Source organism: Emydura macquarii, unplaced genomic scaffold (assembly GCF_026122565.2).
Source record: "Emydura macquarii macquarii isolate MOO-44397 ecotype Brisbane River unplaced genomic scaffold, CSIRO-AGI_Emac_v2 contig_3220, whole genome shotgun sequence".
Taxonomy (NCBI): Eukaryota; Metazoa; Chordata; order Testudines; family Chelidae; genus Emydura; species Emydura macquarii.
This window is the reverse complement of record NW_027133357.1, coordinates 3,771,645-3,798,186: the sequence shown is the minus strand read 5'-3', so window position 1 is coordinate 3,798,186 and position 26,542 is coordinate 3,771,645. Positions and strand designations below refer to the sequence as shown.

The following is a 26,542-nucleotide window of genomic DNA, read 5'->3' as shown; positions in this document are numbered from 1 at the left end:
ATCTGACATATTTACTATTATGTCAGTTCAGCCTGCAGTTTTAAACTGGCATGGTAGCAAAAAATGGTCAAAGCTGATGGAGTTTTGTCCGACTAAAGCTCTCACTGGTTCTAAGGGCAGGGCAGCTGGCCCAGTGGTAGCACTGGTGAGAATTTTGTTCTAAAATTTCTTTATGCAGACGATGCCTAATGGCCAAACAAAATTGTGTTAGGAACTATGGTGTGAGATTTTAAAGCAGTTATTTTTGGGTTGCTGCTTATTGGAGGGGAGTGTTTGGTGCAAATGACACTGTATTTAAAGAGGAAATACATTCCCCATTCTTTCATATCTGGGTTTGTCTACATTACTAAGTTTTATTGTGCTTGTTCCTGAGTTAGACAAATAATGAACAAAATATGCCACTGTTTACACCAATGGGTCAGTTTTGTTTGGATCTTGGCAGCTAAGTTGATTCTTCTCCGTCATATCTGAACACAGTAAGATTTTATAATATAGACAAGCTATGGGGAGGGGGTGCACGAGAGAGAGAGCACATAAATGTGACTATCTCTTTCCCTTTTGTCCTTTCCCATGTTTATTAAATTAATTCAAGGTGTGAGCTTTCCTTCTTCACTGCATCCTCCGTTTAAAGTGAGTTTATTACAGTTATATAATTTTATGTATTAAGCTAATTTTCTTCCTTCTCACTCATCAAGATATTGTTACGTTTAAAAAAGACCAAGATGAGGGACAGACACACAATCTTTCTGGAAACAAATAGATTGTATACACTAGGTCAGTGGTTCTCAAACTTTTTAAATGGAGGCGCCTCCCCCAACCTGTGGACTTTTGTGTAACAATTGCGCACCCCCTTTCCCCAATGCCCCCCCCCCCCCCGACTTTCAGAAAAAAACCAGGGCCTACATATCATAGGGGGAGTTTGACTGCTTAATTTAGGAGGCCACGGGGCAGCAGCAGCTCCCTCACAGTTCCGGAGCCCGATGTGACCCGCCAAAGAAAATGGCGGCGGGGAATCGCACCTCGTCGTCGGGATTATCCTCGGGGAGCAGCGCGGACACAGCCGCCACCTCCAGGAACCTGCAGAGGGGGAGCATGCCCAGCAGCGGTGGGGAGCGGTGGCTTCTGGGAGCAGTGCTTCAGCTGGAGATGGAAGCAGCTGTTCAAAGTGCGGAGGATGGAGCTGGACCAGCTCTGTCCCCTGCTCTGCCAGCAGTGCTTAGCCCGTTGCCCGCAGCAGCCTCCCCCCCGCCTCCGCTCCCCTCCTAAGGATCTCCCACCCCAACACCTGCCCGGGCTGCCCATCTGAGGCACACGGGTCCCCACCGCGGCCCAGTGTTCAGCAGCGCTCAGCATGTGGCCCATGGTAATTGCTGTTCACATTAGGAAGGGGCTAGGTGGCTACCTGTGAGCGCTGCTCATGTTAACTAGCATTATCTCGTTCTTTCCTTGCGCTCCCCCAGCTGTTTGTTGTCTCAAGCTGTCATCAACCACTTTGTACTTCAATTGTCAGGTCTTTGGGGCAGGAATCGGCCTCCTTACACTGTGCCTAGCACAGTGAGTCCTGGCCTCTGGGCATCGCCCCACTAATACAGAATAATGACAGGGATAATGACGTAGGCTTTTACCCAGGCGTGCTCTGTGCAGCTCTGTTCTTGAGAGCTGACTGCTTGATTTCTAGATCAGAGGTTCTGCCCATCCTCCAAAGGGTGTTTGGATGTTTCTCCAAACCTGGTGAGCTTTACCCACCGCTTACGTCAAAGAGACATCCCCAAGGGTATGTCTAAACTGCAGCTGAGAGCGTGCCTCTTCTTAGCTCAGGTAGACAGAGACCACGCACTATCTCTGCTTCAGCTGGTGCACTACAAATAGCAACGTGCGTGTCTTGGCATGGATGGTGGTATGGACTTTGCCACCCAAGGATGGACCTAGGGGGTCAGGCCGGCTTGTACCCAATGCTCCCAACTGCAGTGTACATGTACCAAAATATGATGTTGGCACATGGGCATTCATCAGATATGTTGGACCACACCTTTATTGCCCCTTCACCTTCCCTGCCCTCCCACCTATCTATTTTAAGGCACAGTTTCTCAGAGTCAGAAATTGCACTCTACTGGTAAAATGAATACGGGAAGCCTTAACCATATATGTTATGGTCCCTTGCAATATCAGGGCTCATTGCTTAGGAATAAAACTTCCTTTGAACTAGAAAGCCCTCAGACTGATCAGGCCTTTGTTGAAGTTTTTTTCCTCTTTAAAATCTAGAGGGGAACAGCTTTAAAAATAGCCACAAATGGGTCACCCATCACTCTGGCACCCATCACTGAGGTTTGAAAGAGACTAATCTGCCTGAAAGCTTCACTGTCTCCCAAAGCCTCAGTTCCATTCAGGCAGCCTGGAAGAAGAAGATAAGCATCTCTTTCATCGACCTGGAACTCCTTGTTAGGAAAGATCCAGTTGTTTACAGTTGCTTTTGGCTGCATTTGTACACAACAAAAACTACCTTTGTGTGTTTAAATACAAAGCAAAGGGATAAAGTGTATTATTTATTGTTTGAAAACATTATTTTCTGCACTCAGTTTTAAAACATTATTGGGAAAAAACAGAGGACTACTGCACTAAGGCCGATTTAACAAATATTAGAACAAATAGGTTAATATCCAGAGGGGTAGCCATGTTAGTCTGCATACAGCAAAAACAAGGAATGTCCTGTAGCACCTTAAAGTCTAACAAATTTCTGCGGGCATAGGCTTTCCTGGGCTGCAACCCACTTTGTCAGGTTACTATGCATGTGTTATCACTGCCCTCTCCTGGAATAAATCAGAATTTCTGAGTTGTAAATTATTGGTGCTGTAAATCCAATAGCTAACAGGGATTCTCCTTTTGCTCAAGTGGTAGGGCCCTGTGCTTTTGGAGCAAGAGGATCAGGATTTATTCTTGCTATCCTCTTCCATTCTAAGTGATCGCAATGAGTGGAGCAAAATGACAGCCTTCAGGAGCTCAAATACTGCAGGAAAGCCATTTACAATACAGCGGGAGCCATTTACATACGGAGATAGACAGAACTTTGTGACCAGCATTTTGTTGTTACAGATTAAAAACTCCAATGCAATTTTTAAAAATTATGATCATAAAAAAAGATATTTGAGAAATCTAGGTGAGGGAAGGCACTAATAATTAAAATAAGAAACTTGAAACAGCTGACATATAGCTAAACCCAACAGGAGCACAGGTTAAACCAACTCTGACTTTCACATAGTGTGATGGACAATAGCCACCTTTTTTGGTGGGTGGAACAGAAGGGAGGACAAAGAACTGTCGTCATCCAGTCGTTTTAAATGCATTGCATCCATATTGCTTTGCTGAGCTGCTTTAGAATCACACATTCTTACAGCTGCTTCACATATTAAGAGCTCCCCACAGATGCCCATGCTACTGCTCAGCATATCATTTCCTTACACCTTTAACTAGAGGGAGATTTGAGAACCATGCAAGGAGCAGGCCAGCAATAAACTGCATCAGAACGCCCCTCATGAACGAGACATCCATGCTCATGTGCTACTTAACGATCTGAGCTATAAAAACAAAGTGTCGTGGGAAGTAGAAGATCATGATGTTCTTGCATCGTTTTGAATGAAATCTTACCATTTATAAGGCCTTGGCTTTAAAATCTTTATTGCAGATTTTTACAGAATCTCTTCTTGAATGGTTTGTTCTGGGAAACGTGCTCTGTGATATAATTTCACTCCATGTGACTTGGATACAATTGTTGTGATGAAACCGTCCAGAGGCAACCCAGGGAGCTACAAAAGCTAGCAGTTGTGACTCAGAAAGAAGCACACATCCATCGGTGTTTCTGCACTATGAAGATTAGTAGCTGCATTACAGCTACGGCAAGCAATGGTGCAGCGGCAAGAGTGCGAAGGCACGAGTGCAGACTCCTAGGAGTTATTGCCACCATGTTCTGGAAAACTGCTCAAAGTCAAACATCAGAAAAAATCCAACCAAAACATTGACATTTTTTCAGAATATTTTCTTGGATTGCTTTTCGACTGGAACAGTTTAGCACATTTGACATGAACTCATGAAATGTTTCGGTTGACCTGGATCTGCGTTTTGGGGAGAAAAATCTTTCATCCAAAATCTTTCGCCCCGCTCAACCGATAAGTACCACAGATAAAATGCTTGGGCAGTTGCAGAGCTTCACACTTCAGCTGCCAATAGCCCGGTGACTGCAAAGGCTTGAATCTCCTTGCAAATTGTCACTCCAAGTCTGCTGTGTGCTCACTGCAGCTCCCTGTGAGATTGAAATGGGAATGAGTCTTATCTAATATAGGGAAGCCAAGGCATAGAAATACCATGCTCATCAACACATTGAGCCAGGGGCAACCTGAAGAACAGAACCGAGAAATCCTGATTTCCTGTTTTAAATGCTTGTAATGGGTGCCAGTCATTCCAAACACATGCAACAGGCACAATTTCACCCGTATGGACTGGAAGAGCCATGCCCACCTTGTCAATGTCCAGTTGAACACTGCAGTGCGGTGCATCACTGGAACCCTCAAGTCGACCGCAACAGCCTGGCTGCCCATGCGGTCGCACATCACTGACCCATCCAGTCGCCGTGATGCCGCAACCTGCCGGGAAATCCAACAAATTGAGGAAAACGGACTTCTCCATATCCACCAGGACCTCAGCAACATCCCTCACCATCGCTTGAAGTTGCATAAGCCCTTTTGGACCTATGTATTTAACCTCCAACAGTGTGACATGCCGAAGCTTGGAAAGCCAAATGGAGTTCACAAGAAGTCACCAACGAGACACCTTTTGAAAGACCCAACACAGAAGCCCCCTGGCTTCGACCTTCCACGAAGCTTATGGGCAACCCTAAACCATATCTGCACAAACCATGGCAGGTGCGGATACTTGATGCACAAATGGAAAATTAAAAACTCTCCAGGGTGCAACTGTGGTCACCCAGAGTGGACCGTGGAACATATAAAGACTCAATGCCCTATTCATAAATACGAAGGAGGCATCACAGTGATAGTTTCTGCTACCCCTGACATAATTAGCTGGCTTAACCACTTAAATGTAAAATTATAGTTGTTGCTCTAAATCTACATCAGCCATATGCTGAAGACTGCATCCTCCATACCCTAATAGTGCCACTTGCTTGTCCATAGCCACCGGTGTCCCATGGTACCATGCCAAGCCCCTCACCTCCTCTGCCCATCCTGTGAGGGCAAGTTTGCTTATGAATGCTGAACTCTTCTCCTGTGGCACCCAAATCCTCAAAGGGTCATGGAAATTCCAGCCGGAGACCTGATTCCTCCAAGGCCAGGACTGCCAAGCATGGCTGGGCACCACAGTTCCCGATACCAGCTTAGACAGAAACTCCTGGGCCTCACCTGCTCCAACTCAGCAAACTGTCAGCGTTGGTCAAGCCCTCCCTCGAGTGCCCATGGAGCATCAGTGCATTGGACCAAGCTGGAGCAGGAACACCACTGAAGTAAGTGTATGTACTGTTTGTGTTACCCTGGTATTTCCCGAACTGGGAGGAGCAGGAATGGTTTGCATAACTCTGTTTCAATATAAAATGTAAATATGGGGAAAGCAACCCCGTTCAACTGCTGAAAATAACCATCCATCTCCAGCGCTGTCCTCTTGCTGGCTGCAGCTCTGGCTGTCTGCCTCCTTCTTTGTCTACACTGCTTCATCTGAACCTTATACCAACTGAAGGTAGGATATGCTCTGCTTACAGCATATGCTTCTTGCCCTACCCACTTCTATTTGCTAGCTTTAGAAACTCTGTCTCCCATCAAAGGGTGTGTCACGGGACAGACTGGTCTAGCCCACCTGTGGCTCGTGAACAGCTTGTCAAGAGGGCCTGAGAGAGGGCAGCTGCCCTCTAGGAAGAGCCAGAGTGCTTGAGTGGGAGCTGTGCGAGAGTAAAACTGCAGAGAGCGAGCAGGCTCCTGCAGCCTGTAGAGAGCCGAAGGTTGCAGGATAGTCTGAGACCACAGGGGCCAAAAGACTCCAACCAGTTAGGGCTGGGAGCAGCCCAGGGGCATCGGAGGATCCTCTCCTGGGAGGAGCATGAGGAATGAGTGTTTTGAATTGTATATAAATAAACAAGACCCCCCAGCGGGAAACGTTTTAAGGACTCTGAACTGGTGGAGCTCTAAAGAGGGGAAACTGAGGCGGGGTGCAGGTGAGCCGCCCTGGTCTTAAGGGGGCACTCAGGTGGTGGCTGCCTGTTACAGTGTGTCAGTGCTTAGACCACTGGCTGTAACGATCAGTTTCCTGAACTGGTTTTATTCCCCAGCAGTTCATCCCCAGCTCAGTGTCTAGTTTCTGTCTGGCATCTCCCAGTTGAACTGTGCTCTCCCTGCTGCTTCAAGCATCCACTTCAGTGAAGACACTGGAGTTGGCCCTTAGCTAGTAATTCTGCCGATGCACTAAGCAGACTTAAATCCAGCTCGATTCTCCCTGGCAGCAGGAACCATGATGTTGCCAGAGATGCAGGGGAACTAATTGCAGCTTGAATCCACCAAAAGTGGCCCCCACTGCCAATGTCTTTCCTCAGCTGATCCCCGTCAGCAGCATATCTGAGGCTGTTACAGTACAAAAGCTCTCACACATACCATTTGCAACATACAGTAGGTTTAAAACTAAACTGGCTGCCATAGTATTGAGCAATGAGTCACAGTGGCCAAGTAACCTGGCAGATTTAGTGTTGATGGAGGAAAGAGAACCCGTGTGGGAGAAAAAGGCAGCTAAAAGCAAAGGATCAGAGATCCTGCTGCCAGCCTCTATGCAGCACCTTGCCATGACAACAACCCTCTCACATCTTGGCACATGAGCATCACAGCAGGTCATCTGGTGCCAGATCTGAGCGTCTCTGTGCAGGGGAGCCATGGGAGTGAATTTATGGCACACTAAATTTATGAATTTATGATGGGAGTGAATTTATGGCACACTGCACCGCCCATGCCTAGGGGAGATCTGCATGCTAGCCACCCATGTACAATGCATCCACTTCCCATGTGGCCATGGACACTCATAGGAGTATGGATAACAGGCAGCAGCTTAAGGGCAGCTGGTTATCCTGCTCCCTGGTATGCTATGATGAAGCCAAGAACAGTCTGGGTTCTGGCCAGGGCTGGGTCACTCTGATTCCTGCACACAGACTGGTCTGGGGGCAGCACGGCACTGGGTTGTTCAGAGAAGGCACACAAAGTTTCTAGAACGATTTCCAAGGTGGTTGAAAAGTGCCCCACACCACAAAAAATATTTTCAAATGTATTGGCTTTTTTTTTTTTTTTTTTTGGTTTATGAAAAATCTAGTTTCTGATGAACAAAACTGTAATCAAGTGTTTGATGAGGGGGCAAGGCTGGGGATTTTTTCTATAGACAATTTGCATCAACAGTACTTATTGAACACTTCTGCCTTTTCTGCATTATTGATAATTCTACCGTTTCCATCTAGTAATGGACTAATACGATTGTCAACATTTTTTCTTCCTTATATTTTTTAAAAACTCCTTATTGTCCTTAACTCTGCAGGCTATAGATTTCTCCTTGTGTCTCTTGGTTTCACTTATCAATTTTCTACAATTCCTAATTTCTGATTTATATTCCTTACTATCAACTTTCGCTTTCTTCCATTTGTTGTATTTTTTTTTCAAATGTACAGCTGCCTTTACTTCCCCTCTATACCAGGTTGGTTTTTTAACCAGCACAGCCTTCTTCCTTGATTGTGGCTTTGGGGACATCTACTGAGATGCCATGAAATGATTCCCAATTAACATTCACATTTTTCTGATTAAATTCTTCCTCCCAGCTAATTTAGCTCATAATTGTTTTCAGCTTTGTGAAACTGACCCTATTAAAGCACCAAGTATATATATTACTAGTCTGGATTTTATTCTGCTTCTACATTGTAAATGTGATCAAGTCATGATCACTTGTACCTAAACTACTATTAACTTTTAGTTCTATGATCTCTATCTGTTAGGACAAGGTCTAATACAGAGTTCCCCCATATTGGCTGCAAAACTTTTTGAGTTAGGAAATTGTCATCTACAATGTTTAAAAATTCCAAGGAAGTTTTAGTGCTGGCTGCATGAGACCTCCAGTATATGTCACTCACATTGAAGTCCCCATGGTCTCACAGTTTTTTTCCTACACATTATAGATAGATGTGTAAAGAGGTGGTCATCCTATTCCCTAGTGTGATTTGATCATATGTAGCAGACACCAACTAGAACCCCATCTTGTGCTTTATCTATAAGTTCCAGAGGGGTAGCCATGTTAGTCTGTATACAGCAAAAACAACGAGAGTTCTGTGGCACTTTAAAGACTAACAAATTTAATATTTGCAGACATAAGCTTTCAAGAGACTTCAGCTCTCTTCTTCAGATGCAGTAATACAGAAAATAGGTAGCACAGAGGCATCTTATAGATATCCAGGTGCATTGACATTCAAGACCATTTTTTTCCGAGTGGTCAGTGACTTGCAAAAGGTAAAGCCATTTTTGATGTAGAGTGCCACTCCCCCTCCGCTTTTGCCCACTCGATCCTTCCTACCTTTATTTTAACATTACAGTCGTGTGAATCATCCCACTAGGTTTCAGTAATACCAATGAGGTGGAATTTATTCTCCTAAATGAGCAATTCCGATTCTTCTTGTTTGTTGCCGAGGCTCCTCCTAGCATTGCTATATAAGCAATTCAAAAATTTCTTCTCTTCTGCCTTGATTAATTTTGTTCCCAGATCTTGATTTTTGTGCGGCGCGCTCATATCGTTTCTCTTTTTACCCTCCCTTTTGCTATTATTTTAACCCCTTCCTGACAACTCTAGCCAAAGGAGGGTGAGGAAGAAAGAATAGAGGGGGCAAATAAGAATAGGAAGAGGCAGGGATGGGAGAGGTAGGGGTGAGTGGACATGGTCTGGAGTCTGAGGCCAGCCCTCCTCCCACTCTGCGATGCTGCCTCTGATGGAGAAACCACAGTTGCTGGGCAAGCTCCAAGCAAATCCTGCGGTGTTTTGCCCCTGGCTGTGTGGGAGGGGGGCTGAGTTGTTGGAGTTTGTATTTGCTGGTTGTCAGGAAAACAAGGGAGGTGTTGTCCTCAACACAAACCCAGGAAGTCTGGCTAAGGTCCAAACTCTCAACAAGGCATCTCTGTGGAACAGCGAAGGCTGGGGAAGAGCCTCAGACACCTTTTGAGGGGTGGAAACCAGGAGCTCAAGGATAAGCAGAGAGGCGGGGTCCCATCCAGGACTGGAGAGGACAGCACTGGAGACCCCAAATTGTCTGGAGACAACTGGGAAGGGCAGTGAGTGAATAACCAGCAGGCTATGGGGCTGGGTTTGGTTTGGAGAAGCCCGCTCCAGCCTGGGCTGGTAGCTTGGCCGGGAGAGGGCTGTGAGCCTGTATTCAGGATGAACCACACGCGAAAAGGGTCTTGTGAATGAATCCCTGAGGGTGGTGTGAAACCAGCATGTGGTCAGGAAAGGGCCAGTAGCGGTGGGGCAAAGCGGGTCAGGATTCAGGACATTGGCAAAGCAATGCAGGGAGCCCGGCTCTCCTGCAACAGGAGGAAGTGCTAGAAGTCAGCTGTGTGTGTAGGAGGCCAGGATGTTCACAGGAGGGACAAAGGGGTATCAGCAGATCGGTATGGGAGGGGGATCTCAGGGTTGGGATCCCAGGGGTCTGCTGTGCAGAGCTGTGCAGGGATCTCCAGAGCTGGCCTCGCCGGGGCGCGGACGATGAGGATGGAGGTGCATGGACAGAGCTGGGTGAGGGCCAGCTCTGAAGCTGCTGCATGTCTGGATTGCTGTGCCTTGGCGGAGACCTGCAGCGTTGATGTTTTCCTTCTGTGAGAGATCAAAGAGCAGCAGGCGTGGCCCCTGCGTCAGTGTCACACGCTAGACCTGCCACACAGATTATTCTTCTTCTTCTTCACTCTCCGTCTGGATCCAGTACCTGAGAGAGCGAGTCCAGAGCTGGGGAGGTCAAAGTCTGCAGTAGTCTGCAGTCTGTCGATTGTCCAAGCCGCAGCTCCTGGTCCCCCCGTCTCTTCCCCTGACTTTCCACAGGCGAGAATGCCCCTGTGATCGCTCACTGGAGAACGGGTAGGAGCCATCGCCCCGACGACCTGCCAGGTAACGGACCTGCAGTATCCCCTAGGCACCAGCTTTCAGCCCCAGGTGTGCTCCAAGCACTTAGTGCGGGAGGAGTAAGCAGCAGGCAGGTCTAGGTTGAAGGTGGCTGGCTGCCAAGGGAGATGGCTCTGTGAGGAGCAGCTAAGACCGGGGAGAAAGGCCCCCGCTCTCTGGGCCCGGCTGGCAGGCAGTGGTGTGCTGCGACATGGGGCTCTGGAAAGGGATAGGTCCGAGCTGGAGTTAACCAGCAGGAGCTCAGTCACGTGGTTACTAAGGGGGAATCTCCCTCTCACGCCAGGGGAGTTGCCCTTCCTCCAGTGCTTCAAGCCCTGCAGGGAAAGCGTCTGATCTGGGGCTTCATGAAAACAAGATGGCTGGCAGGGCCCTGGCGCTGCAGACAGGGAGTCTCGCTGAAGCTCTGTAGCGAAGGCTAAACAGTTAGCTGGCCTCCTTGGGCTCCCCCACTGGATAACGGCGGTGGCAGCCGCCAACCGTCCTGGAGCCTCCAAACCTCACTCTTCGGAAGCCCTGTTCCCCGTAGCGGGTGTGTGTGTGTGTGTGTGTGTGTGTGTGTGTGTAAGCGGCTGACCCCATCCCTTGGGTGCAGGCTCTGATGTGTCGGTTTTGCAGGGCCTGCTCTCTGGGACGATGATGGAGTCTGAGTACAGGTGAGTGCCCATCTCTCGTAGGGGTTGCGCCCGCCCTGCTGTGGCGAGCTCAGGGGGCCATGCTCCCCCCGTTCCCCGCCAGGCCAGGCACACAGCACAGTCCACCTTCCATCTGACACAAGGTGTGGCTGCTGCTCTGACCATCCCCAGGGCACTGGGGCAGAGCAGCCCAGCTGGCGGACGGGCAGTGGGGGAGGCATCTTCCAAACAGTGGCCAGGTACCTCTCTGAGATTCCCCAGGGGCTGGTGGGGGCCAGGCCGGGCTGACTATCTTCAACCCCACTCCCCCCGGCTCCGCTGCACAGCCTGGCACGTGCCAGCAGGTCCCTGCGCTGGGGAGCCAGGGTCTGAGGTCGGGGTGGGGAGGAGGGTCCTTGGGAGCCCGGCAGATCTCATGAGCCAGGTTGTCCTCTCTGCAGTGAGCTCAGCAATGGCAACCCGGACCCCGGAGCGGACGGCATTCCCAAGCCCGACAGCAAATTCATTTACCGTAAGCACCGCGTCCCCCTCCCTTCAGCCTCGCCGTCCCCTTTCCCTCCCTCACGTCTCCGCACCCCCTGTCAGCCCCCTTCTTCTCCCCAGTTTTCTGCCCCTCCCTTTCACTCCTCTTGCCCTTCTCCCCCCCGCAGGCCAGCGCCAGGATTACACCCTCTCCACGCTGAAGCAGCAAAGCAACTTACAGCAGCGGGTGGAGGTAGGAGACACTCAATCGGCCTGTTCCCCTCCCTCTTCCCCCGGAGGAAATGCCCCATGCACCCTAGTTCCTCAGAGCCTGACCAGCTGCCCCCGCGCTACGGTCTGCCCCAGTGGGGCCTTCTCAGCATGCTCCAGTGTCCCAGGATAGGCAGTGTTGGCGCACGCTGCTACCTCTGGGCTCCCCCCGCCACCCCCAGCCTCATGCTCTGCACTGGCCTGTGCCACCCACCCACCGCCCCCTCGCTCTGCCCCGTCACGCGGGGCCCCTCCCCAGGTCGCGTGGTGCCCCAGATGTCCCCTCTCCCGCCATCAGGAGGCGGGGCGGGCGGGCGGCCCTGGGGAGAACCTGGAGGCTGTGCTTTGTGTCCCCAGCACCTGCTCACTGTCCACATGGACGCCAAGGACATCCGCGGTGTGGACGACTGCGTGGCGCAGCTGAAGATGATGGAGGCCCAGGGACGGGTCTGGGGACAGAACATGATCCTGCAAGTGAAGGACCACAAGCTGCTGCTGGGCGACATCGAGACCAAGGTGCCTGGGGGCCTTCCCGTCCTTCTCAGCCTCCCCCCATCCTTCCAGCAGGGCCCAGCCTCCCCCCTCCACAGCACGCACGCTCTTTGGGGTCTGGGGGAGATAGTAGAGTGCATGGGGGGCTTCCCCCACCCCCTCCCCTAGGGCTGGCAGGAAATGCTGCCCCCAGCCCATTGGGTTCCCCACACCCCCTGTGTCCGTGGGAGAGGATCTGGGATCCCCAGCAGAGCAGACCCCTGTCCGGCTGACCTACCCATGTTCTTCCCCCACCCTGCTGCAGGAGGAGCTGGAGAGCTACCCCCTGGAGTGCATCCAGGAGTGCGCCGCCGTCCTCAACCACTGCGTCTACAATTCCATCCTGGCCATCACCGTGCAGGAGCAGAGCCAGCACAGGAGCAGCATCATCCTCTTCCAGTGCGAGCAGCTCGGGGTGAGCAGCGCAGGGCCGGCTACATGGCACTATCTCGGTGGGTGGCGGCAGGTCTCACGGATGGCTGCAGCTCTGCGTAGCACGGGATTGGGAGCCTTAATAGCACGGGGCGTGTGTGTCACGGCCACCCTCTACTGGAGGGAATCACAACTGTGTGTCTTTGTCCCCACGTTGCTGGGAAGATTCTCCTAGAGCTCCAGTGGCAGTTGCTTTCGGAAATGGATGCTCTGGGGTCTATCCCCGCTATTGGCAGCAAGTTCGGCCTGGCTGTGGGGTGCAGTGTAGGGACAGCTGCTCTTGACTGTATCTTTTGGGGAACAGGGCTGTGCAGGGGGACTCATGGGCCTGCTCTGCTCCTCTTCCCTTCCCGTCAGGCAGAGCTGATGAAAGTCAACCTGGAGAAGGCCGTTCAGGAATGGAAAGCGGAACAGGGGAGTCGGGCCATGCTCAGGTAATGAGGTGCAGAGAGCCTGTCTCCAGCAGGGTAACTTAGGTGCAACTCCCTCCCCCCCACCCCCCCCCAGTTTCCTGCTGGGGCACTTCCAAGTCTGACATAGTCCCTGAACTCTGGATTCCCAGAGATGCCCCCCTCCCCCCGGTGCCCCCTGGATTTCCAGTAAGGAACACCCCCATAAAGGTACAAAGAAAATTTCCCTCCTCCTGAGGGCCCCAATGGGATACAGCCCAGGCCCTGGCTGTAGACAGAGGACCTTCAGTCCTTCCATACAGTTGAGATGCTCCTAGGTTTGAGTCAGGCAGAGCCCTCAGGGGCGTGATGCGTTCCCCCAACACCCTTCTCAGGAGACACCAGGCGTTTCTCCTCCAGTGTCCCCAGGGAGCGCAATGCAGCCTCTTCCCGATGGAGGAAGAGCCCAGCCCCCCATGATGTGCTCCCCCAGCCCTTTCGCAGGGCTCGTGCTTTGTGCTGCATTATTAGAAGATCTCCTCCTTGTTCCCTTTCTCAGGAGCAATTTGGAAACCATGTTGCCCCTGCAGAGCCCAGGGTCCTTCCCCAGCAACCCCCCACGTCCCACGCAGGAGAGGCGGGCTGAGTCCCCGCCACTGGAAGAGAGGCAGAGTCAAGACCAGATGCCCCAGAATCCCCCAGCCTACATGGAGTCTGGTAAACGGGCTTGGGTGACGGCAGGGAGGGGGTGGTGAGTGGGTAGGGTTGGCGTGGAGGAAGTGCAGAGCAGGGAGGTAAGGGTTCAGAGCGGGACTTGGACTTTGGACTTCTGGGTTCCCTTCCCAGCTCATGTCACCGTTAGGAGTCACTGCCCCATTCCGTGCCTCAGCTTCCTTCCCTGTAACATGGGGCTCAAGAGGCTGACTCCCCTTAGCCAGGCTGCATTCACTGATGTCTGCAGAGCGCCAGGAGGTGCTGGAGGAGGGTGGAGTGTTGTTCGGGGGGAGACGGGGACGGGAGCTGTACATCCGAGCCCTGACCGGAGGGGGCGGGGGATGGAAACCCCACCGCAAACACCTGCCCGCTGTGATTGATCCCAGCCTCTCCTGGGCATTGCAGTGCCTGACCAGCCGCGGCCCCCGAAGCTAAGAGATGAGCCGACAGATTCCAGCTCGCAGGCGAAGCTGGACTTGGACAGAGACACTGTAAGTGCCCCAGGATCTCTCCCATGCTCCAGCTGCTTCCCTGATAGTGTCTTTTCCTGGGACTGTTGCAGTCCCCATCATCGCTTGATGGATCCCGCCGGGGAGCCTCCTCAGGGATGTGCTTGACCCTTGGTGCATCACTAGGCAAACTCGCAATGGGGCAAAGCTGGTTTGGGTCTGACATGCTTCTCACCCTCTTGGGGGCTGCAGTCCTGGGCTGGGACCTGCATGTGAAGGAACAGTCCAAGCTCCCTGCTGGGCCCAGGGAAAAGGGCCTCTCTGCCTTAGAAGGCCCAGAGAGCAGCTGGCAGAAGAGGGAGGGGAGCCAGGGCGTAGCTGGGTGGACTTTTAGCCTCTGCAGCTCTGCCAGCTGGCTTAGTGGATGAGTTGTGTCCCAGCCTGCGAGTGGAAGGGGGATACAGCCAGAGGAGGAGCTGGGGAGATCCGGATGTGCAGCAGGGCAGGAGCTCCACCACCTTTTGATGCCTGATGCGGCACTTCTCCAGCCAATACACAGCATTAGGGCCCCATGGGTGGACCTTGCCCTGTGCGCCGGCTGCAGTTGTTCTGCAGTGGTCTGGGTGTTCTCCCCAGAGGCTGGGGGTGGGGGGCCCCGCCATGCCTGAAATACATCCCAGCCATGGCTGGAGGCTGCCTTTGTGTCCACAGGCCATCCTGAACCACGTGCTGAGTGACATGGAGCTCTTCGTGGGGAAGCTGAAGGAGGCGAACGGCACGCTGAATGCCAAGAAGAGGAAGTCGAAGAAGGCCAAGGAGAGAGGAGGTGAGATAGGGAGGGTTCTGGGGGTGGGGGAAGAGGGCCTCAGCCTTGCACTCCTGGAAGCAGCGGGGTCGGTCTCTGCGTGGAAAGGTGACCTGGGGAGGTCTCTGAGGGTTCGTCTCCACAGCTGCTGGAGCGAGCCTTCCAGCAGACACACTCGCCCTGCTTCAGCTAGTGCACTTACAAATAGTAGCGTGCGTCTTGCGGCCAGGGCCCGGCCCAGGTCAGCCAGCCGATAACGGACCCAGGAGGCCGGGCAGGCTTAGACTCCATGCCACTGCCCGGGCCGGAGTGTCCACACTGCTATTTATGGCACTGGAACTGGAGCAGAGCTCGCATGTCGTCTGTCCAGCCAGGATGGGATGCTCACTCCCAGCTGCTGCGAGTGTAGACGTAGCCTGTGGTGGGAGAGATGGAGCGCGGGGGCAGGTCTCTGTGTGGGTCCCCAGGGGAAGGGAGTGTGTTGTGTGGGTGGAGTCGGTGCCCCTGGGTAGCGGAGCCTGTATCTCCAGCCTGCTGTTGGCAGTGGAGAGGATACGGTTATTCGTGATGCAGGGGCAGGTGAGGAACTAACCCTGTGAGTGGAGCTTAGTGCCCTTTGGCGCAGCTGCTGCCCCTTCCTCGTGGCTACGCAGAGTCCTGGGGGTCTGGGCTGTTCCTGCCCCAGATTTCCAGCCCCCAGGCCTATGCTGTTTCTCAGAGAGCCAGTTCCAGAGCAATGGCTGAGGCCCATCTCTGGAGGCTCCCTGCTGGCCTCAGCCGTGAGGAGATGAGATGGGGAGAGAGGCAGGGCAATGGACGGACGGACAGACAGACAGGGCCCAGTCCTGAGAGCGAAGCTACATGCCCTGAGAGCTGCATAGATGGGGAGGTCGATCTGTCTGTCGGTGTCCGGCTGGCTGCTTGCTGCGGTGTTGGAGTGGTGGGCGGAAGAGCCCAGCTACCAGGCTGACAGCTCCCTTCTGTGTCTCTGCCCCACAGCCATGCCCCCACAGCCCGAGTTTGAAGCCTGCTTCCAGAAGATCAAATACGCCTTAAATCTGCTGGTAAGGTCGGGGCTGCTGGCTGAAAGGGCGGAGTTGGCTGTGGTTTGAAGGGGGAGTGCCCAGGGCAGCAGCACACAGAGCCCATTGTATCATCTGCAAACACAGCCTAGCTCATTTAGCAGAGGGCACAAGTCCAATGGGGACCCTTTCTCCTCACCCCAAGAGGCGGAGCACTGGGATACAATGGAGATTTGCATGGTATAAATGCCTGAATGCAGAGATCCTATGCACCCAACCCCATGTGTCCCGCTCCCCTCGGCGCCACCAGGGAATCATGTTAGTTATTCAAACAAAACAGGATCAGGGATGGGAGGGATCTGGAGACGGAAGGCGGGTTGTGCCTGTAATGCCGGAATAAATCTATGGCCACCTGGCAACTTCCCAGAGCCAGGGAATCCAGGGCACTGCAAGGGTCTATTGACTGAGTGGAAGAAGTGTCCTTCAGCTGCTATGGGCTCCCTGCATGGCCGAGGGGCCCAAGACACCAGAGCACAAGGTCCTGGAGAGGCTGTAGTCATCCTGGTCCGGAGGAGCAGAGATCCCCGGCCAGGACTGCAAGGAGGTGGATGAGACCCCAGATGTGGTGGCCTGCTGGGGGACGGCTTCTACACCCCTGGCCACTGAATCCCTGCAGGCACAAGGTGTGAGAAAGGCTGCAGTCCTGGCGGGGCAGAGCAGAGTCCCCCGTCCAGGCCATCCCTTGCTTGAATGGTTCCTTCCTTGGACAGAGCCGTTCAGCAGTGGGGTGTACTCCTCTGCGGCTGGGCGCTCGTCCTCTTCCTCTTCACAGTCCTGGCCAGGCGTCTCTGCTCTGCCCCGCCAAAACCACAGCCTCCCCCACACCTTGCACCTGCTGGGATCAGGTGTCACAGCTACAGCAACAACCCTGCGTATGGCATAGGCACATGTTAGTTTGTCATCTCCATGCAGCGGAGAGTTCCTGGGTGCCGGGAACTCTGCTGTCAACTCCCCTGCTCTGGCAGAGCCAGACATACTTGTTACGAGTTTGCAACATCTCTGCATTGTTCCTCCTTGCGTTTGCTGCACAGGGTGCAGCTATCTCCCTGGCCAGTGGGGCCAAGGCAGAGAGGAGAAAAGCCTGGCCTGTGTTTTGTCTCTGCACAGGGGAAGCTGAAACCTAACCTGCAGCATCTGAGTGCCACAGACCTGATTCGACTCATCTTCTCCTCCATCCTGAACCCTGTGAGTATTCCAGACGGTTAGGATGCATTTCATTGACAGGTCTGCAGGCTGACTCCCCTTGTATCCATGCATCCAATAGGCTGGAAAAATACTAGGATGCAAATTGTATTCTCCTAATGACACCATTATTCTGAATTGATCCTGCTCTCCTTGGGCATTTCTTACTAGCCGGCCAGGCCCCGAGCTGGTATAGCCGCTTGGTATAGCTCCATCAGCTTCGGAGGAGCTGCCACCCTCTCGCTGACATCAGTTGAACTAAACTAGGTCAAGCACCGCCCCCAAAACTCATACTCTGGGATTTGGATTGAGGGCTCCAGAAAAACCAAGTGTTGACTGATCTCAGAGCCCAGGTCCCTGAGACTCACGAAATAAGGAAAGCACATAAGTGCCGGCAGTGCTTTCATCTGCTGAAAAAACAGTGCAAAGGGAAGGAAATGCTTTCCCCTTGTCTCACTGGGTCTTGCAAGGTGCTGTCCTTTACGTTTGCTGTATTCCATACCCTCGTCGTAGCGGCAGAGAGAAACCTTATGAGACAGAGCGCCAAACACCCAGCCTAGGGACAGTCAGCTCCTTTAGTAAGCGGCGTCTGGCTGCATTCTTCAGGGGAGCAGACCTACGGCATCCCCTGCAGGTATAAAGATTGTCATTATGGCTTCTGCCAAGAATTCCAGAGCTAAGTCCTTTTGTCTTCTGCGGGGCACAGAGGGGGACCAGCTCACACTGGACAATAGATTGCATGCAGATTTTACCCCATCACATGCGTCTGAGACTCTCGGATTTTCCCTGGCAGTAAAATTCTCAGGACATAGCCTTCAGGCTCCCAGGAGAGGGCACGGGCTAGTGATTAAAGCACAGGCCTGCGAGTCAAGACTCCTAGCTTATTCCTGGCTTTGCCGCTGACTCGCTTTGTGACCTTGAGCAAGTCGTTTCCTCTCTCTGTGGCTCCATGTCCCCATCTGTAACACAGGCATGTGCCCAGCGCCTCCCCGCAGGCTATGTGGACTGACTCTGTTCATACAGCGCTCTGGAGTTATGCCTCACAGGGCAGTGTTAACCGTTCCCTTGCACCCAGTGCTGAGAGCTTCACAATTACGGATCTGCCTGCAAATGTCTAACCACGGTTGACTCGTGAGGCGAGATCCCCAGCTGCATCCAAAGCAGCCCTGAGCACAGCACCTGACAACACAGCTGCCCTCAGACATGGCCTACAGAGATGGGAGGTAGTGGGCTGACCCAAAGTATCACTGTGATTCCGTCCCATGTTCCCAATATACAGGTTGTATCCAACTGTCCCTGGACCCACATGGCCCCCTCCATTGTTTCCCCACTGCTGACGGAGGCTGCCATTGACCTGCTGGAGGAATCTTTGGAGAAAGAGGATCGTGACATCTGGGAGAGACTGGGCAAGGCTTGGCACACAACCAGGTGAGGAGAATCCCTTGGCCACCCAGGCCATTTCCTCTGCCAAGCCAGCAGAAATGTGCACCGTCCATTGCCGTTAACAGGGAGGCTCTTAGGCCGGTGAATGTGGACAGAACTCTACCTGGGACCCAAGGGAGCGATCTCCTACGTTTGTTAATCAGTTTTTAGTGTTGGGCTGAAGGCCACTCGTTAGCCAAAGGCAACAGCTTTCCCGCACAGCCCACCCCTAGCTAGGTCTGAGAGGGGAGCTCCATCTCCGCTGCCCGTTCAGCCCTGAGGCTGGGATACCAACTGTGCTGGGGGTTTCTGTGTTGTAGGCACCCCCAGCTCATCCCAAACAGGCAGCAGACATCCGGGAATAACGTCTGTCTCTACCAGCCCAAGCCAGATCTGAACCAGCAGCCTCCAATGGGGTCGAAAGAGACAGCTCTCCCCTTCCCAATTCACTAAGCTTTTCCGTTCTCCATCCCCGCAGGGAACAACTTCCTTCAGGCCTGTGATTGGTGCTCCCCGGCCTTCCCAGCCTGGAAATGAGCTGGTCATTGCTTGTTGTCAGGGCTATGGGTCCCCCGTGCTTTGGGAAGAGCACATGTGCCAGGCTCCCCTAGACTTGCTCCTGCCCACTCTGTGCAGCTGTCCGTGATTAGAGAGGCCAGCACTGTAAAATCTTCTCTTCCCCACCCCCAGGGCAGACTACCCAGACGAACAGTCCATCCCTCCTTATATCCCCACCTTCTCAGATGGGTGGGTGCCCCCGCCGCCGATCCAGAGGGAGAACGCCACTCACATGGACAGGGTGAGTCTCCCCTGCCAGGCTGTTCACGGTGGCACAAATGAAAACTGGAGCTGGGCGGCTGAGGGGCGCACTTTAAGCATCGTCTTTGCAAAGCTGCTACTGCCAGATTACGATAGATTTCCCCGACGCACTTTCAGACCACTTTAAGCACTGCCACTGGGAAGGGGGAATAGCACAAGGGACATCGAATGGGTTCGTGTCACAGAAACAAAACTGATGAGGCAGTTTGGACCCAGATTCCCTTGGAAGAGAGAGAGGATTGTCTAGTGGTTAAGAGCGCTCGCCTGATCCCTGTGAGACCCAGGCTCAAGCTCCTGCCCGTACGGCGAGTCACTTAGGCACAGATCCTCAAAGGTATTCAAGCACCAAAGTCCCATGGGCATTCGGCGTCTTAATACCTTTGAGGACCCGTGCCTCAGTTTCCCATCGATAAAATGGGGATAGCAGCACTGCCCTGTCTCACAGGGGAATTCTTTAATGGGTGTGAGACACTCAGATACTGTGCTGAAGGGGGCCATAGGAGAACCGTAGACAGACATCTGAACTCAGAGCCCAGGATGGGGGCAGATGGATGGCTCTGCCACAGGCCAGGCCTTCCCATCAAACACTGAAGAGTAGATTGTAGTCAGGCCGGGACTTGGTACCTTGTGCAGTGAGTCTCTGAGAAAGGATCATGTCCCCTACCAGGGGATTTAGTCCATGATGAAGTTGCTTCATGTCACCTGCTGTCATGTGCTGTGCACTGTGTGTGTGGACTGCTGTCCCCCACCCCCGCAGGGGGCTGGACTAGGGGTGATAAAAGCCCTGCTACTGCTAACAGTTGAGAGAGATTCTTCTGTAACTTGGCAAGCCAGGTTTGCGTTTCCAGAGCAGAAGCTGCTGGGGTCACATGTGCTGTGTAGTCTATCTAGGATGTCTCTGGGGGTTATCACACATCAGTTTAGTGGGTGCCATGAAGGGCTCTTGTTCCACCCTCAGCTTTCCTGGAATACCCCTAGGGTGCAATTAAGGCATGTTTGTATTTTTTCCATGCAGCATCCCACAGGAAAACAGAACCGCTCCTCCTCCAGGTACGTGCTTCTCTCCCCAGGCCGGCCCTGCTTCTGATTGAGGTTCCCAGGGCCCGATGCTCTGCATGCAGGAAGGCCCCATGGACGTCAGCATGCACGAATGAACGGGGGCAGGATAGGGCCTCTGGCTATGAGAGGCAGATAACGCTGGCTCAGATCACGCACACACCCCTTACTCAATACACCCCCTGTTCCCCAGATCATGCACGCATCTTCCCACCACAGTTGTTACACACACACGTTTCTTTCTGTCTTGCTAGCAGGTGAATCTGCCACTGCTGAGTGGTCTGAGCCTGCCAGCAGAGCCGTGCTTCCATCCTGGGAAGCCTCTGAGCCTGTGGATGGGGGCGGGGCAGCTCATTACAAAAAGGCCCTGTTGTCAGCCATGTGGGGCGCAGGCCGCTGTGATGCCAGGGAGGGAAACCTTGGATGGGTTCAACAGTTCATGCTGTGTCAGAAGCATCCCTAGAACAAAAGAGGGTCTGTGCGAGACAGGATTGTCAAACCCGTCAGAGACAGCACATGAGTCTCTCATTTGGCACACTTGTTGAATATCTTCATTGCTCGCTGTGTTATTGCCTCTGAAAGTGGGTCACCCTGTCCTGGGCCTCTCTGGTCCGAGGACTCTCTCTATGCCATCCCGCCACTCCTGGCTGCTGTCTATGCCATCTCCATGGGCAAAGCCCATAGCGTCTCCTGTGCCCCTGCTGCTCACCTGTGGCCCACCTGGCACCAACCAGTTGCTCCTTCCCCTGGAGCCTCTCAGGGTAGCAAGTGGCTCTATTCTCTCAATAAGAGACCATGGGCCTGATCCTGCAAAGTACTGAGCACTTCCTGGGGGTGGATGGGGGTAGTGCCCACAACTCCCATGGGGGGGTGACGAGAGTTGGGGTTGCTCAGCACCCTTCAGGATCAGGCCCTCAAGCTGTGTCTAGACAAAATCTGGCAAGTCTAGCCCTGTTCTTGGTGACTGGAGTAATACTGAAATCAACAGTTACAAGCCATGCAGAGCTTTGTGAGGGGGATTGATGTAGGGACCTCTTTATGTAAGAAGCAGCTGCTCTCCTAGCTGGCTCCCCAGAGATCTAGGACTGAAATGGTCATGGGTCTCAATTCTCCGGGCTCTAACTCCATCCATGGTCTTCTTCCAGAGCTCCTTCTGGTCCCCCCGCAATCATGAAAGCCATGTATGACTTCCAGGCCAGGAACCACAAGGAGCTGTCTGTCATGAAAGGGGACCTGCTGGAGGTAAGGCAGGAACTATCCTATGAAGCCAAGGAATTGTTCACAGTCTCTGGTAGGCTGGCTCAGAGCCAGAACCTAGACACCTTTGGAAGAAACTGGCTCTTCATTCTCTCTGTAAAGCACAGTGCATCTCTCTGGGACTACTTACAGCTATTGGGGGGGGGGGAGGGAAGCAACCAGGGACTGGTGGATCAAGTTGAACAGAGATAGGAGAACAGGAAGACGGCTGAAAGCACCAAGGTGTAGACTGACCTTTGTTTGCTGACTATGGCTAAATGCCACCAGCCAAGGGTTTGCACAGTGATCAGAGAACAGCGTGGATGAGGAACAAGGACTGTAGGGGGTCGCTCCTGCTGACAGTCACTGTGCCCAGGAGCAGAGCAGGTTTTCAGAGGTCTACTAAAGTCAGCCCACTATTACTACCCCTAGAGTAACGACGCAAGCTAAAGTGTCCTGAGCGTGGAAGTTGGATGCTGCGGATCTTGGGGAGGCAGGCAGGGGATAGGAAGGAAATGTCACCTCCTCCCTGGGACCCCCTGGCTAGATGCAATATTGGGAGAGGCTGTTTGTTTTCATCTGGAAACAGCTCACTGGACTTGATGGCCGAGTTGCGTGATGCATTACAGCAAGGCCTACACACTGTGCCCAATGCTCTGGTCTGGGCTATGAAGGAGATCAGACTAGATGGTCAGAGGGGCCTTTCTCACTGTAGTACACGATGTTGTGTGTGGGACAGTAGCACTACAGTACACAGCAGGCATCCTAGCATTGTCTCCCCAGCAATCCCAGTCCAATCAGTCCAGTATCTCGTGTGATATTTATTTAATTTGATCCTCCGCTGGGGTCAGCCAGGAATCACTGGGTGACTGTCTCTGGCCTGTGCTCTGCAGGAGGTCAGACTAGGTGATCAGAATGATCCTGGCAGACCTTAGTCTCTAGGATGCTAATTGCCAATAGATACCCTAGAGGGTCCCCGTGCCATGCTGGGAGTCTGGCATTGCCTGGCTCCCTGCTCTGGTAGCCGGGTGAAGGCTTTCACTCATTCACTGCGTGGGCTTCTGTGGGCTGATTTGAATTACGCTGTGTTCTCAGATTCTAGACCAGCGAAGGAAGTGGTGGCTTGCTAGAAACAGCGCCAGTGAGAAGGGTTATATCCCCAACAACATCGTGGGACCAGTGGATCAGGAGCTGCCAACGGAGAACGGCATGAATCCAGTAGGTCACCCCTTCCGCTCCAAGGTGCAGCAATGCATTGCCAGGACTGGGCCTTCTCTCCTGCCCCGTGAATGGGGAGCTGTCCCCACACCATTTGGGGGAAGGGGTTACAGGAACTAGCTATCGGTTCAGCACAAGCTGGCTGTAAAATGAGGGTTTCCTGATCTCGTCCCCGACACTTAGCTGAAGGCTCTCTCTCTCGCCCGTCTTGCAGACACCAGCTCTGAGATGCAGGCTTGTCACCTGCAGGCAGTGGCTTGTGGAGCTGATGGGAGAGGGAAGTGCAAAGTGTTCCCCTGGTCTATTGGGGGGCAGTGGTTTGATTAGCATTCTCATTGGCCGTCAGACTCTTCAGTCCCCTCCTCTCTTTTGGATCTAGGTGCCAAGAAGCTCCCCTGGTCTCCAGCAGAACTCCATGCCGGCAGAGGTGACGGCCTGGCTGAGGGACATGGGCTTCTCTAAGATGTAGGTCGCCTCGGTGGCTAATCCTGGAAATCTGCTCCTGTCTCTGAGGAAGGCCCTTCTGCTCCCTGTTAAGCTCCTTCCCTGAACCACTGGTCTCCCTACATCACATCAGGCCAGTCCTGAAGCCCTGGGGGTTGGTCCTGTGCCCCCTGACTTCAGTGGCACCAAATTGGCCAATCCACTGTTGGGCATTTTGGGGTTAGGTTCAGAATTGTGTAGGACGCTGGTGTCCAGGACACTTTGATACATCGGGAGCTACTGTGCTGCCCTGGAGGGAAAAGAACAACCCCACATTCCAACCCGGGGGAAGAAAGCAGAATCAAAGAAAACACATTCTCTCCTTCTGCCCTAGAAAGGTGGGCGGCCATGCCCAGGCATGAAACTGCCTAATGCTTCATGCCTCAGTTAGCGCTTCCCTATGTAATGGTACCAGATCTCCCCATCTTGGAGAGCACGTTCCAGTCACTGCCCCCTCCATCCCCTGTGGTCTGCCCATCTGCACTTCCCTTGGGCAGATCTGCCTGTGTCCATCTCTGGCTGCTGCCAGAACAGAGCCCTCACCCACCAGGCCAGCCTCTCCTTGCAGGAGCCTTGCTGATGATCCCTGTTGAGATGGTGCCATTTCCTCAGCCCATTAGTTTTGTTTGAAATCCCGCTCTGCAGCGGGTAGCTGATCTCATTGGGTTACTCCCTCTCCTGTGCGCCCATCTCTAAAAATCTGTCTCTGTCTGTCTGTCTCCCTCCAGCACGGTGAAGTGCCTTGGTGTGCTCAACGGCAGCCAGCTGCTGAGGATGAGCCAGGAGGAGATGACAACTGTCTGCCCGGAAGAGGGGAGCCAGGTCTTCATCAAGCTCTCTGCCATTAAATCATCCCTGGGGGTGAGTCAGCTGCAGGCTTACTGGGTACACACAGCCCAGCAGCCCAGGGCCCTGCCTGGGCCATCACCGCATAGACTCTGCAGGGGTCTTTACTGCATGGGGAGAGGGGGCTGGTGTGTGGGGAGATGAGCATGGGGGGCCTGGGTGCACATATTCAAGTCTGCCTGTACAGGAAGGCCACAGTCTTTGAAAGGCCGGGTGTTTGTTTTGGGGTCCATTTGAGATCCTTAGGCCCAGATCCACAGAGGTAGTTATGGCCTAGGCCCACCTTGAGGCACCACTACACTCTACAGAACACTGCTCGGCTGCCCCCAAGCACCACAGACACCTAAATTCACTCGGCGCCTACATTTCTGAGGTAAAAATTCCCTAGTTTCTGCCTCTGTGCATGCGCAGCACTCTAACCCTCCGGCCTAGCTCCTGCCTGCACCCCGATGCCACCCGCAAACCAGGGGAAGGCAGGGAGAGGGACGCCTGGCATAGGGGGGGCATGAGAATAAATACACTAGAGTGTGAGATACTTAGATTCTCTGGTGACAGGAGCCAAAGAAGTACCAGGGCTAGTTGTCTGAAAGCTGGTGAAGATCGACAGCATGGAACTGAACAAAAACGTTCAAACAATGTTTTTGTCAAAAAAAGAGCCTTTGAATAAGTTTTAATTTAAAAAAAAATTTTTTTTTGGGGGGGGGGGGAGGATAAAATAGGAAAACAAAATATAGCAGCTTTCAGTTGTTTGGATTTCTTCCCCCTCTCCCTTATTTCTGTGGTAAAATGCAACGTTGAGGGGGGGAAGGGGAAAGAAAAAAGGAAGTTTCCAAAAACATACAGGTGTGTCCGTGTGGGGGAAAAGGACACATCCATGAAAGGGTTCCTCTGAAAACTGAGCATGGCCCTGACCTTTTCTTCTCACGTTTTGACCCATTGGGCTAAACAGCCATGATAGGTGCATTCACCCTGCAAGAAGTGCTAGCCTGGCCCCTGCGTAGCAAAGCCCTAGGACCAAGGTCTGTGCGTCTGGCAGCCTCTGGAAGCTCAGCACCACGCACCTCTCTTTTTTGTTGCAGATCAGGCCTCAGGATTAGCTGGCTCCCATCTACATCATCTCTCTGGCAGAAGCAGCACAGGGACCAGAGACTGAAGAGAAGCACAGCAGGTTTCTAGCATCAGCCCTACGGCTCTCTTAGGATTCTTCTGAGTCTTTTCCCCTGCTCCTTGTACCCAGGGCAGAGACTGGGGGCAGTGATCCCCTAAAACCACATCTATGCCCCCCCCCACTCTCATGGACTGTTTTGGCTCAGTGTTTGTACAGCATGTAGCACAGTGGGGATGTGGTCTGTGAGCAGGGTGGCTAGGTGCTCCTGTGATGCAAATAATGCTATTTATTCTTAGCGCAACCTACCCTCCTTGAGCTAAGCATGGACTTCAGCATTCTGGTGTAAGGCAGATAAGGCCTTTCTACAAATAGTTTAGCTTCCCAGCTGGCTTGTGTGTGCCCAGTGTACAGCACCAGCTCAAAAGCTTCACAATTCCCATTGCAGAATACATATAACCCAGGCAGGTGCACACCTTAGAATGCTTGGCTTCCGTACCATCTCTGTGAAGGCGTAAGAGTAGGGAAAGTCTCAAGATTTTCCTTTAGCTGCAAGATCAAGCCTGCAGAGTCAAGATGCTTCCTAACTGTGTGTAGTGTTTTCACCAGTGCTTCTAGCCTGGAGCAATTTAAGGATAGCCATTATTAGGTGGTGGTTGTTTAATCTTCTTGAAGGTTTGATGTAAAGAAAGTTTGTGATTCTATAAATAAAGTGACTGAATCAACTGTTCTATCCCAGCCCTTTTTAGGGGCTGAATTTGGAAAAGGAGTGGGAAGAGGGGACAGCCTCTCACCTCCCTCCTCCAGCAGGCACTGAAGGAGGAGATAAAATGGTTTTGATAAAGTGGAGATTAAGATGGGTGAGGCTGTCCAGTTGCTTGGCACCCCCAAAATGAACATTTCAGATTTGCAGGGAAAAGAATTTCATGGGGGAACTTCTCCGCCTAGTGAAGTGACACACTCCAGCCCCTCCCTCCCTTCCCCAACCTATATCAGGAGCTGCACAGGAAAGTCATCCTCATAGCACTCAAGCCAGGGGTAGCTGCACACTAGTGTACATGAAGCAAACGAGGGCCCCCTTTGTATTGGACAAGTGTCACCTCCCACTAGCCTCTGGGTGGGGTGGTAGGCAGAAGACCCAGTCACTGACTGATGGCAGGAGGTCATGTAGGCAGAGGGTAAGGTAAGAGCTCACTCCCTTTCAAACCGCACAGCTGACAAGCCAGC

The 26,542-nt window shown here is 52.8% G+C and overlaps 1 protein-coding gene across 3 annotated transcripts; it reads left to right on the top strand.

Annotated features, from left to right (window-relative positions):
• The first annotated feature begins 5,613 nt into the window (after positions 1-5,613).
• Positions 5,614-26,028, top strand: EPS8L3 (EPS8 signaling adaptor L3). 3 transcript variants are annotated; one of them, XM_067531508.1, is made up of 20 exons: positions 5,614-5,739; positions 10,102-10,167; positions 10,798-10,835; positions 11,239-11,325; positions 11,465-12,062; positions 12,343-12,492; positions 12,867-12,943; positions 13,458-13,615; positions 14,018-14,103; positions 14,773-14,887; positions 15,866-15,930; positions 17,056-17,133; positions 18,410-18,558; positions 19,243-19,351; positions 20,387-20,421; positions 21,573-21,669; positions 22,759-22,881; positions 23,261-23,346; positions 24,093-24,225; positions 25,290-26,028. In XM_067531508.1, exons 5-20 carry the CDS (start codon positions 11,586-11,588, stop codon positions 25,305-25,307), a joined length of 1,956 nt encoding a protein of 651 aa, XP_067387609.1. In that variant the 5' UTR covers positions 5,614-5,739; positions 10,102-10,167; positions 10,798-10,835; positions 11,239-11,325; positions 11,465-11,585; the 3' UTR covers positions 25,308-26,028. The 3 variants fall into 3 exon arrangements, with proteins under 3 accessions (XP_067387609.1, XP_067387610.1, XP_067387608.1); XM_067531509.1 differs by lacking the exon at positions 5,614-5,739 and having other exon boundaries at positions 9,949-10,167; positions 11,255-11,325; positions 11,465-11,529; positions 11,904-12,062; XM_067531507.1 differs by lacking the exons at positions 5,614-5,739; positions 10,798-10,835 and having other exon boundaries at positions 9,949-10,167; positions 11,255-11,325.
• Positions 26,029-26,542: the final 514 nt, after the last annotated feature.